At 32.9% G+C, this 13,637-nt stretch overlaps 1 protein-coding gene across 2 annotated transcripts in view; it reads right to left on the reverse strand.

Annotated features, from left to right (window-relative positions):
* Positions 1-13,637, reverse strand: part of LOC145256277 (uncharacterized) — a 37,739-nt gene that overhangs the window by 15,175 nt on the left and 8,927 nt on the right. Inside the window, exon 1 of one of the 2 annotated variants that reach the window (XM_080114960.1) lies at positions 4,973-5,129. The exons of the other annotated variant lie outside the window; for it this stretch is intronic. Coding sequence (XP_079971086.1) covers positions 4,973-5,056 — 84 coding nt within the window. The 5' untranslated portion in view covers positions 5,057-5,129. Of the gene's footprint in view, positions 1-4,972; positions 5,130-13,637 lie in introns of those variants that run through there. 2 annotated transcript variants of the gene reach the window in all.

Genomic DNA, 13,637 nt, shown 5'->3' on the forward strand with positions numbered 1-13,637 from the left:
ACTTACTGTGAGATTAGAAGTTATCTGGAAATTACTACTACCTTGAACAGCACCAGGAGTAACTGGTAAAACCTTTCTAATTAAATTGATTTTGGCAGCCATTCCGTGACAAAATGACATAGCCTTCGCCCTTGCGACAAGCGAAATACCCGCGACCTTGCTACCAAGTAGAAGAACTACTTATTCTACTTTAAAACTATTATTACACATTCAATTTTTCAAACATCTCATGTTCAACATCTCCAAAACATCAAGTATGGGGAAAAAAATTACAAAAATGCAAACTTATTTTTTTCGATGAATGCACAATGGCCCGCAAAAAAAAATCAGTTGAAGCTCGGTCGGTCATTGCAAGATTAGCTAGGTAATGTTAGACCATTTGGCAATGCAGTAATAATATTTTTTGCAGGAGATTTCAACCAATTTTACATGCTATTCCTCAATCAGCAACAGCAGATGAAATAAATACTTGCCTCAAATACTTTGCTTTTTGGTGCCATGTGAAGACATTAAACTTAACTCAAAATATGTGTGCCCAGTTGCAGACTGCTCGATCCGCACAGAAATTTTTCCATCATTTATGGGGAATTGGATACGTAAATGTGCCGGTTGATCCGAGTTAAGGGCGAAATTCTTTGACTCTTGATATCTATCATTATATAACATCAAAAGAAGATTTGATTAAAAAGGGGTTTCTAGATATTCAACTTAATTATACGAATTCCACCTGACTGAGTGAACGAACTATTCTTGCAGCTCAATACAATGACGTCCATAACTATTCTTGCAGCTCAATACAATGACGCCCATAAACTTAACGCTATTATTCAACGTAAAATTCACAGTGAGGTAGTCACATACAAATCCATCGACACAGTTGTGGAAGCAGATAAAGTGGTTAATTATCCAACAGCTAGATTTGCCAAGGATGCCACCGCATGTACTGCAAAGCTTACAGCTACACACTGACTTTTTTCACATAGAGAATTTATGTTATGTATTCAAGAGTAACCAAACTAGAAAATCTCTATATCAGTTAAGAAAATGGAACAACAAAAACTGTGTACCTATACTAAATGGGAAATTAAACCTATAAGAAACATGCTTTTTCTTATTCTGGAACTTTTTTCATTGCGCCAATTTGAGCCACAGCAATGCGAAGCAAGGTACAGCTAGTAATTATATATATATATATATATATATATATATATATGTATATATATATACTAGCTGTACCTTGCCACGCGTTGCTGTGGCTAAATTTGGTGTAATGGAAAATTCTAATAAAAAGAGAGAATGCATGTTTCTTATATTCTTAGTACAGCAATCCACTCTAAAAAAAAAGAAAAAAATGAAAAAAATGGTACTCTTGCAGAATTGGATCCTGATCCTCAAGATTACCGTCAATCATTGCTTGGGCTCGACCAACAATCAGTGGATAAAGCTAACACTGAAACGCTAAATGTTTTTTTTTTCTGTATACAAAAATGTGAGTTAGTAATTAATATTTGAGTGATGGGGGGGTTTACTATACACAGATTCGAAAAAGTTGTCCAAAAACAAATGAAAGCAAAGGTAAGGTAATTTACATTTATACCTAACTGGATAATTGTTTAGTGTTTTTATGTAAGGTAAAATGTTTAATCGTCTGGAAAAACAGAAATGGTTGCAGACTGTTGAATACGTTAAGTTTGGGAAATGAAGTTGAAAACTAAAAACTATACAATACAGTGTCAAAAACCCACCGAATATGTTACCATGACATAGGCTGACATAATCGGTGGGTTTGTGACAGTATTAACTCACTTTCTCAAACTTAACACAATCAACAGTGTCCGCCACCATTTGTATCTTTCAAATACACCGATAAACACTGTTTTTCGAGCCGACTAAACGTTACATTAAATGAAAAGGGTTTGTATTAACAGATACAAAGAAGTTGTCAAAAATGAATATATAACAAATAAATGTTATCAATGGCAAGAAAAGTAAATGTTCTACCTAACTGGATAAGATTGTAGTGTTTTTATGTAATGTATAATGTTTAATCAGTTAAAAAACATGCAGTGTTTATCGGTATATTTGAAAAATACAAATGGCGGCAGACTGTATCGAACACGTTAAGTTTGGGGAAATTTTGGGAAAATGAGTTTAAACTAAAAAACTATACAAAATACTGTGAGGAACTCACTCAATATATGTTACTGTGATGTAGGCTTACATATAATCAGTGGTTTTAAATTTTGATCGATACAAGTAACGACTTTTAAGAGTCCCTTTTAGTGATTACCTGGTTTGAGGATAAATGGCAAATCTGCCCCCAAAATCCGGTATTATTTGACTTTAAGGCCCGTCTCATGTTCGTATATAACGAAATATTTTATTGTAGATTTCAGTGTACTAAAAACGAATCTGCAAACCGTTTCCGTCGCAAAAAGAAAGTTTTCATGATAAGAAGAAATTTTTTCGAAAAGTGGGTGATCACTTTTCAATTTAAATTTAACTTAGAATGAGCACCCACTTTCTGGCCAGCTGAGAGAGGGGCATTTTTCTGTATGTGTGTGGGGGGTGTTTTGGCGGCCGATCCCCCGCCCCTCCAACTAATTTAAGCAGGTAATTTTAAAGGATTTTCCAAGAGTAGAAAGAAAGCCCCCACCCCAAAAATCGTGGCCAAAGTGGGTGATCATTTTACGCTAAATTATTATGGAAAAGTGATCCTTCACTTTTTAAAACTAACATTTCTTCATTTCTTGGAAACTACTCGTTTGCCTTAATTATAAAGGTTATTTTCGTTTTCAGCGACCCCGAAAACCTATAGGAGTGGTAATTTTAAAGGAATTTTCGAGGGTGGAGTAATTCCTCATATTTACCTTTCTTTTTTTTTTTTTCCAATAACATAAGAAATAAAGAATTAGACAAATTTATGGTGCTAATGCACTTACCGATCCGTACTATTTTTTAAATCGTATTTCCAAGTTTAATTAAAGTTTTTTTTTATTCAATTGTATTCTAAATAATGTTAATGCTTCTGTACTGTTCTTGTCTGCTTAAGTTTAATTTTTGTTTATTAAATTGTTAGGTGGAAGTCCAGAATAGTTACAAAACACCCTCTTCTCCCCATGTTAAGAATGACTTTTAAAATAATAACGTTATTATTTCAGCACGGATCAATAAGTGCACGAGTACCCAATTTCTTTAATAAAGAAAAAGCATTCATATTTTAGAATAGATGCAAAACTCCCTCCCCATGTTAAGAATAGCTTTCTAAATAACCGTATTATTTCAACACGGTACCTTCTCTGCATAAGTAGTATCTTTTGTTTATTAAATTGTTAGGTGAAAATATAAAATAGTTACAGAACACTCTCCCTTTCCCATGTTAAGAATGGCTTTCTTAATAGCGTTATTTCAGCACCGTACTTTCTCTGCATAAGTACCATCTTTTGTTTATTAAATTGTTAGGTGAAAGTATAGAATAGTAACAAAACGTCCTCCCCATGTTAAGAATGGCTTTCTAAATAACGTTATTATTCTATTATTATCAAAGGCAAGATAAGTTACTTTTCTACCAAACTGGATATATTTTTCGTGTTTTTATTCAATGTAACATGTTTATTCAGCTCGAAAACCATACAGTGTTTACCGATGTATTGGAACATTCAAGATGGCGTCTGATTCTCTCTTTAACATGGTAAGTTTGGGAAAAAGTGTTATAAATAAAAAACCGGATAAAATACTGTTAAAAACTCGCTCAATATATGTTACCATGACATAGGTTGACATATATTCGGCGGGTTTTTAATAGTATTTTGTATAGTTTTTTATTTATAACACCTTTTCCCAAACTTACGGTATTAAAGAGGGTGTGAGACGCCATCTTGAATTTTCCAATACATCGGAAAATACTATGTTTTTCGAGCTGAATGAATATGTTACATTGAATAAAAACACAAAAAATATATCCAGTTTGGTAGAAAAGTAACTTATCTTGCCTTTGATAACATTTATTTGTAATATATTTGTTTTTTGACAACTTTTTCGAATCTATGTGTACAGTAATACAAACCCTAAAACGGTAAATAAACCTGGAAATACGATTTAAAAAATAGCGCGGACAAAAAAAAACAAACAAAAAAACTGTACTTTACCAACCAATCTTATGTCGAAAAAAAAAAACTCAAAAAGCAAGCGACAAACTTTTTTTTGGCCTTATATAATAAAGAAAAAATGCGTAAATTAAAAAATTTGGAAGATAAACAAATGAATTATGTTTTTTTTGTTTTGTTTTTTTTACTTATCGAGAAAATGAAATCTTTCGTCAATTCGTGGCTGTGAAATTAATCGAACCGGAAGTTTAGTTTTATCAACAGAACAGATTCGCACTAACGGTTAAAAAATATATTTATTTTATTTAATATTTTAATAATTCGGGAGGTAAATTTATTTTCATAACATAAAACCATGCCTCGACTCTAAAGATGGGTTGTCTGAAAATTTTAAATAAATTGGTAACGTAGAAATATGGTTTTATTCATTATTAACGGACCAAATTTACATTATATATATATATATATATATATATATATATATATATATATACATGCTGTTTGTTTGTTTTTGTTAACGATACTTATTGAATGAATTCATTTATTTATATGAAAGCGCATTTTTACCTAAATGCAAGTTGGGAATAATTTTCTATTTGACCAGTTTAGTGCCCCCAAATAGGGAGCGGAATATGTATTAACTTTAAAATATAGTTATCCACTGACATGTGTTTCAATGTCTTCGACTCATCAGAGTGTTTGATGAGTCGTAGACGACGAAACACGTGTCAGTGGATAATTATATTTTAAAAATAATACATATATAATATATATATATATGCATGTATATATATATACATGCATATATATAATATAATATATATATAAATATATATATATATAGTAATTTTTGAAAAATATCATACCTGTGGCGTAGGAATGCAGTTGACACATGGTGAGAAATATATGGCGGCTACAAATGCCAACATGAATAGTGAATGAGATGCCATGACGGAGGGTAAGAAAACTATTCGTCTTATCTGTGGAGACAATTATCTACGTTTATATATATGTGTTGCTACAGGAAGGGGGCGAAGGGGTATAGCCATATCGAACAAAAGATAAAGCTATGCTTAATGAGGTTGATAGGTGAGACGGAGGTTCCCGTATTATTTTACTTTTAAAGGCGTAACCTTCGAAGCAATTTTGCATGAACATGATTTATTTAAAGTTTAGTTCATATTTAACAAAGAATGTACGTGCACATCCGGATCAATTAAGTGCGTAAAATTTAAACAAAGTTAACAAAAAAAGAAAAAAGACACGACAACCGAGCTGCACATATTTAATGTATTCGTGTTTGTCTCCCATCTCTTTTTCGCTCTCTGCGGATAAAAGATAAAGGTTATGAGGTATGGGCTGTTTGTAAGATTTCAAATCCTTAACCTGCCGATAAATATCGCCTTAACGAATGTTTATGCATATTTAACAGAATGCAGACGCATTGCCTGGTAAATCTAACAAGTAAATACGGGTAAATATTGTTCGAAAAATAAAACAACAAAAAACAAGGAGATAAAAAGGAGATAGTGCAGCACAGGTTTAATGCATTTATCTTAATTTCTCTTCCCCTCTCTCAATTTATATATATATATATATATATATATATATAATATATATGTATATATTTTTTTTATTTATTCAATTTTCACCCCAAACAAGGCACAGTGCCACTTTGAAGCAGGGGGCTACTATTAGGGAATTAATTAGCGGGGTCATTATGAAGGGAGAAGAGTAGAAAGATGTTTGTTAACATTACACTTGAACTTCTGCATATCATTGCAGTTGGGAAAGCAGAATCCCGGAAGGGAGTTCCAAAGACCCGCAGTTCTGGGGAAGAAACTATTGGAGTAAAAGGCTTTCTTGCACCTAGGGATCTCCACTGTAAAGGGATGAGACTTAGTAGCTTGTCGGGTTTGTCGGGGGTAGTTACGTCGGGGAGGTACAAGTGTTTGCAGTTCGTCAGAGCATTCACCATTGAAGTATTTGTAGAACAGGCAGAGGGATGCAACATCTCGTCGATGGGACAGAGGTTGAAGCCCAGATGACAGTTCAGGACCTATCAGGTTTGCAACTCTTTTTTGAACCCTGTCCAGGAGCGAGAGACAAGCAGCAGATGCACCAGCCCAGATGTGACAGCAGTACTCCATACATGGGCGAATGGTTGCCTTATAGAGGTATAGGATACTGGCAGGCGTAAGTAGTTTTCTAGCACGGTAGAGGGAGCCAACCTTCCTTGCAGCAGCCTTGGCAATGCTCTCAATGTATCTATTCCAGTTCATATTCCCTGTAAACGTTAGGCCGAGGAGTTTAAAAGAAGTACTTTCAGGCAATGTGTTCTTGGCCATTGCTATTGGTGGTAGAGAAGGTTTCTTGTAGTTATTGAAGGAAACAAGCTTAGTCTTAGCAGCATTGAATGAGACCAACCATTTTTGTCCCCATTCCACTACGGATTGGAGGTCATCCTCTAGTGTTTCTGCCATTTTCTTGGATATATATATATATATATATATATATATGTATATATATATATATAGTTTTTGAAGTTTTTAACCTTTAAATCTATACAAAAAATATTTTTATCATTCGTTAGAAAACCATCTAGTCAGTAAGTCATTTAATCACCTGCAATCACTGCATCAACTTGCTCTCGAATTTACTATAGTATCAATACTTTATTTTTCAAACGATCATCAGTTGTTTACCATGAAACACTGTTTCGGGGATTTAAAAACAAAACAGTATATTACATCATGGCTCCCCAGCAGTGTTGATCAAACACCACCACCCTTAATCTTAGTAAGAAGACATGTTACAAACATTTGATTCAATTTCCTGTTCTTAATTGCAATACTAACCTTTTCATACTATAAAAATGAATTTCTTACCTGTGTGATTCATCAATTTCCACATTTAAAATGGATATATTTTTTTAATTTATCAGTCTTGTATTTATAAGATTACGGATTAATCCATTTAACTACTTATCACCCCCACTATGATTAGTATTTAGTATATTTACATTCTTATTTATTTAAAATTAGATATATAAAGGTTAAAAATATTTTTACATATATACATTTTTTAAAAATTATAATTTTATTATATGTAATTATAAATACATTTTATACATTGTTAATATAGTTTTGGATTTCCTTTATTAATATAGTATGGTTAATCTTAAACGATTCAAAAGCATCAGGATAAGAACAAATGCTTTATTTAACTATTTAAATATTTTATTTTTATCCCCACCTTGTTTTATCATCCTTATTATTAAGTGAGCAACTGGTGGTATAAAATCTGTTAATTTTAAAGTAACGCGGGCTATTCTCAAAAACTCTGACATAATGGTTCCATAAAACATAAAAACAGGGCAGGTGCTATCTTTATGCGGCATACGTACTATTTTAAAGGGGTAGGCGTTTCTTTTATCAAATATTTTATAAAGAAAAATCCCATCCTCAATTATTATATCTAAATCCAAAAATGTAGCCTGTTGTCCTCTATGTTCACAATTCAATTTTAATTCGTTTGAATATATAATATGTTTATTTTTTTCGAATTCATCATTATCGTTTATACATATAAGGTCATCTATAAATCTCCTACACCCATGAAAGTTATATGTTTTAGATATATCAGTTTTTAATAGTGATGACATATATATATACTCGAGTCTATGTATGTATATATATATATATATATATATATATATATATATATATATATATATATATATATACAAGGAACTCACCGTTTATTGAGGCCCGAAAATACATTTATTTAGGTCCGAAGGCCATTCGAGGATAGCGATAGAAGAGTGTGTGCTGATGACCGGCATCGTAGGACTCGTTAGTGGTAAGAATTGAGTATCATTTTATTATTTAAGAGGACGGTTAAACAAGAACTCGTTTTCATTGAAATTGAAGACGGCCATGTTGTAGTCAAATTGAAAGCATGCAAGCGAAACAATGTTCTCCAGTTGGTTAGCTCTCGACACTAAGCATTGTTTATGGAATCTGCGTTTCGATTTAGCCACAGAAAGTGGGAGAAATTGATAATAGTGTCTGTAGCTCGTCGGATGTTGTTTGTGAAAGTTTGATAAGGAGGTTAAACAGTGAAATTCAGACATGCACTTGCTCTGTAAATGACGAGAGAGTACAAAGAGGAAAAAAAGGTTGCAGGAAAGTGAAATGGCTTTACCTTCTAGATTACGAAGGCGGTTTTGAACATTTTCAATTCAAGTTAAGATGCTCCGACCGGCTCCTGCCCAGATGTGGCAACTGTACTCTGCCCTTGGATGTACTTAACTCTCATACATGTAGAAGATGCATCGGCAATGATATATCTACTGGGGCGGTAGAATGATCCAGCTATTTGTCTGGCAGTTTTGGCAACGGCTTTGATGTTGTAAAAAGTTGCCGCAACTTTTCCTTTAACATTTGCACCTGGCCTTTTAACCGACCTGCTTATTCTGGAATGGCTCGTTCCTCCTTTTGATGACATCAATTCTGACTCTATCAGACAGAGAAATTTATCACGATGACATATCGTTTAATGTTGACATTAATAATTGTAGAGATTAATATTTAAGTTCACCTAGGAAGCAATCAGGCTGATCTGGCTGCAATGGTGCATGGACCATTGATATTATAAGGTGGAGTAAACTACGTATTATGTTATCCTTTCGATGAACAGTTAATAATTTATAGGGGTCAATATAGATTAGTATTTAATGCAAAATATGCCTACATCTTACCATATTCAAACATCAATTTGGTATTAAGCATTCATTCAAAGTCAAGACACATATTAGAATTTGAGCTTAATCTAGCATATCTATGAAAGTGTAAATTTTGTGGGAGGACACTTCTCAACCTATATATTTAACGGATTTTGGAACTACCGACGACAAATTAACTATATATATAGCTATTATGACGTGTGGAAAACTTTTTATCGATTTCACACGGAAACAAGGCCTGCTAAATCGTGACTGTCACGGCTGGTAAATATCCGAAATGCAATTTGGACACTTTAGAAGAACGATATACAATAAAATTTTGTTTTAAACTTTGAAAAATTGCGCAGAAACGTATCGAATATTTCAGACTGATTTTGGACCATCTTCCATGAATGGTGCATCAGTTTTGAGTTGCATAAGAGATACAAGAAAGGCTGGGAGTCTGTGAAGGACGATAAGATGTGTGGGAGAAGAAAGGAAGTCAGGACACCAGAGTTGATTGGCCAAATAAAGAATTTAATGGATAAGGGGCATCGTGTGTCAATAGTGACAATAAATGCACAGTTGATATCAGTGTGGGAACAAAATTATTCGCGTAGTTTACTCTATTTTATTTTCTCTCATAATATATATATATATATATATATATATATATATATATGTATATATGACATCTAATTTACATAAGGAAAACACGTTGCTCTCCCCCATCATTATATATAACCTAATCCTCCGACTCTCTCGTCAATTACCGTCCTTCTTGAAGAAGCCCGCATAAATCGGGCGAAACGTTGAGTATTCAGGTCCTTCTACCTTCATTTTATTTCATATCGTCGGATTTAATCCAGCTCAATAATACACACACACACACACACACACCCACACACACACACACACACATATATATATATATATATATATATATATATGATGATGATTGCAGCGTATTGTCAGAGGAGTGCCACTCCCACAGACACTTAACAGTCCATGAGCCCAAAAATGACTTTCATCGCCACAGGACCATTTTTATAGACAAATGCCCGAGGGAGTATCTATACACAGATTATGTTACAGATTCTTAACTTTGTACGACAACTAAGTCTCTCTCTCTTGGTTCAAAATATTGAGATCCTGCAACAAGCAAAAGCAAGATAGTCAGCAACAAGTCAAACTGCAGACCAGCTTAATGCGGGTACTGGTCTCACGTTTTATGGTTTTTTAAATCAGAGATTTTCTTCTCCTAGAAAGGTTGCCTTCATCACGGCTTATGGGAGCCCTCTCCACCCCAACACACACATACACACACACAAACACACACGGTGCTAGTTGGCCGTTGACCCCAAAAAAGGGTTCATTCGCCCTTTGGAAGGTCTTGTTTTTAATCCTTGAGAGAGACCAGCCACCCTCCTCACTAAACAAGTTTGGCGGGGGAACCAGTTTAGTCGACGGTGACCCGACCATGAGGCAGGTAGTACTGGGTTATATGGTACTAGTAGCATATGACATGACCTGACACATACATACATACATATATATATATATATATATTATTATTATTATTATTAAAGATTAAAGTTAAATTCTGTAAATCAAAATATATGCACATATATTTAAGTAAATAATTTATTTATTAATTTTAATTTTATTTCGGACTACTAGTCTCATCTTTATTAGTTGTTGTTTTTCATCTTTTTATTGGATTGTTTATTCACAACGTTTCGGCCAACTAATTCCTCTGGCCTTCGTCATGTGGTAACCGCGACGGATAGGAACTTCGAATCTCCTAACTGCATTCTCAGCCATCACTGCCATCCGTAGTTGTTGTCGTCTCACCACATTTTTGGCCAATTAACCTCTGGCACGCTTTGGGTGGGATTGAAACCGCTATCTTCAGACAATGTTCATCTGGAACTGTAGAGATTCAACGTCTCTATCAACTGCGCCACGGGCACCGAAGGGAGATCAAGGTTGGATTCTTTGATCTTATAAATCCACGTTTATTTATTATCTGATCTTCCATAGTCTAATAAAGATGAGACTAGTAGTCCGAAATAAAAATAAAATTAATATATATAATGATTATCTCAAAATGAATTTCAATTAAGGAATAAAGAATGTATTGTTTGAAACAAGGAATATATAGACAAAAAATTATTTGTATTTCCTTAATCCATAAACTTTCAATAATGGGACATATCACCAGAGGAAATGAAATGCAATTAGCTAAAGGTTCCGCGTTGAATAAACAATATTTTGCTTTTCGGCACATATATTGAAAATGTTATTTGAATGGTGAATAAGAGTCACAGACAAAAAGATTTCATAACACCTGGACAGTCCATTATAAGAATGAGTTCAATATTTTCGGGATATTACTCCCAGGACGGAGAAGTAATCCAGGGGAAATGAATAAACTATGTGATTATTCATTGAACTTTTGAATAGTCAAGTCGCTGCCTGATGATATCTGTTGTTTGATTGAAACAAGTGGCTATTTGTAGCAGCAGGATGTGAGCATGTTTATATAACAATAAACAAGTATTATCAGCTCTTTTTATTGGGCACTATCTAACAACCTCGTTGAATTCATTAGTCCATTACTTTTGAATAAAACACCCGAGTATATATATATATATATATATATATATATATATATATATATATATATATATATATATATATATATATATATATATATATATTAGGTAGATTTGTTATGTTCTTAAAAAACGATATTACTGTTAACTTAGCGCCTTTAAATTGAAGATTTTGTTTCTAAAAATAGCCCATATTTTTTGGGGGCATAAACAAATATATTTTATTTATTTATTTATTTATTATTATTTTTAATAATATGTATATGTGTTTGTGTATATATATGTGTATATAAATATAAATATATATATATATACATATATATATATATATATTTGTGAATCTAGAATAAAAAATATTTTATCAATTAATTAATTAATTTTATCAACTATTTTATAAGCTTTTGGTAACATTTTTGTAAATAAAATTCCTTATATTATATCGAAAAATTCTAAAAAATATAGCTTTTTATAAATATAGTTAATTACTCCTTACTATTTTCCTTTTACCTTCAACCTATTAAAAACATTACACAATCGTTTTATTGTATTACATAGACCCATATCTAATATTAATCCTATAAACAAAAGACTTAAACTCCACTAATTTTTTTTAAATTCTAAGTTCACAAACTATATTTACTTAAATAATCTGGTTTAAATTTGGTGTCTTCCCCCCTCCCCTACAATTTATGTTGATGAGGAGACGATATCCAGAAATATTTTACTTTGATTTTGCTTATTTTCTTATAGAAACATTGATTGATAGTTTCACATCTCTTACTCTTGAAATATATATATATATATATATATATATATATATATATATATATATATATATATATATATATACTGGCTTGAGAAAGCTTTTCGTCTAGCCGAACTAATGAGCTGCGATACAGCGAAACAGTACTGTATGTGGAAAACTATATATATATAGATGTGAATAACTATATATATATATATATATATATATATATATATATATATATATAGGTGTGTGTTGAGCAAAACAAAAAAACGATCAATTTTTTTAACATTTGACCCCTGTTATGACCCCTTAACATTTATTGATTGAGGCTCAAATAAAGTTATTAAGTTAAATCCATGTCCAAGGAACCTCTATCTAAAATTTCAAGTGTTTAGACCCCAAATTGTCGGAGCGGTTTGGTAGAGTTGTCAAAGGTGAAATCGTTGAACTTTGACCCATGAACAGCCAAATTTCTGACCGAAAACGGATCAAAAAGATTATCCCAAATCTCAGTACCCTGTATATCAAATTTCGAGTCTGTAGACTAAAAATTGACAGAGTTATTGCGTAGGGAAATGTACACACACACAGGCACGTTCACTTTTATAGATATACTAGCATTTCAGCTCGGCATTGCCCGTGTATTTGGAGGTGTATGTTGAGAAAAAAAAGCAGTCAATTTTTTAAACTTTGACCCTTATTATGAACCCTAAAAATTTATTGTTATGGGCTGGAATTGAGTTACTAACTTAGATCCATGTCCAAGGAACCTATATGTAAAATTTCAAGTGTTTAGACCCCAAATTGTCTGAGAACTTTGGCAGAGTTCTCAGGGCAAATCGTTGAACTTTCACCCCTGAATCGCACAATTTCTGGCTGAAAATCAATCACATAGATTTTCCCAAATCTCAGTACGCTGTATATCAAATTTTGAGTCTGTAGACTGAAAATTGACAGAGTTATTGCGTAAGGAAATGTACACAGACACACAGAGAGACAGACGCACAGACACGTTCACTTTTATATATATATACATATATATATATATATATATATAGAGAGAGAGAGAGAGAGAGAGAGAGAGAAAAGAGAGATAGATAGATAGATAGGATAATAGATTAAACAAAATTATATACGTATGCATAAATATATATGGAAACGCAACGGATAAGAACTCTGAATCTCCTGACTGCATCCACTGCAATTACTGTCTTCCGTTGTTGTTGTCGTCTCACCACGTTTTGGCAAAGTAAGCCTCTGCCCGGCTTTAGGTAGGATTGAAACCGCTATCTTCAGACAATTCTCACGTGAAACCGTAGAGATTCAATTGCAGTGGATGCAGTCAGGAGATTCAGAGTTCTTATCCCGTGTCGTTTAGCACCTGACGAAGGCCAGAGGAATAGTTGGGCGAAACTTCGTGGAACAACTAAGAAAAAATA

The sequence above is a fragment of the Euprymna scolopes genome, chromosome 32 (genome assembly GCF_053919585.1).
Source record: "Euprymna scolopes isolate OS-2025 chromosome 32, ASM5391958v1, whole genome shotgun sequence".
Taxonomy (NCBI): domain Eukaryota; kingdom Metazoa; phylum Mollusca; class Cephalopoda; order Sepiida; family Sepiolidae; genus Euprymna; species Euprymna scolopes.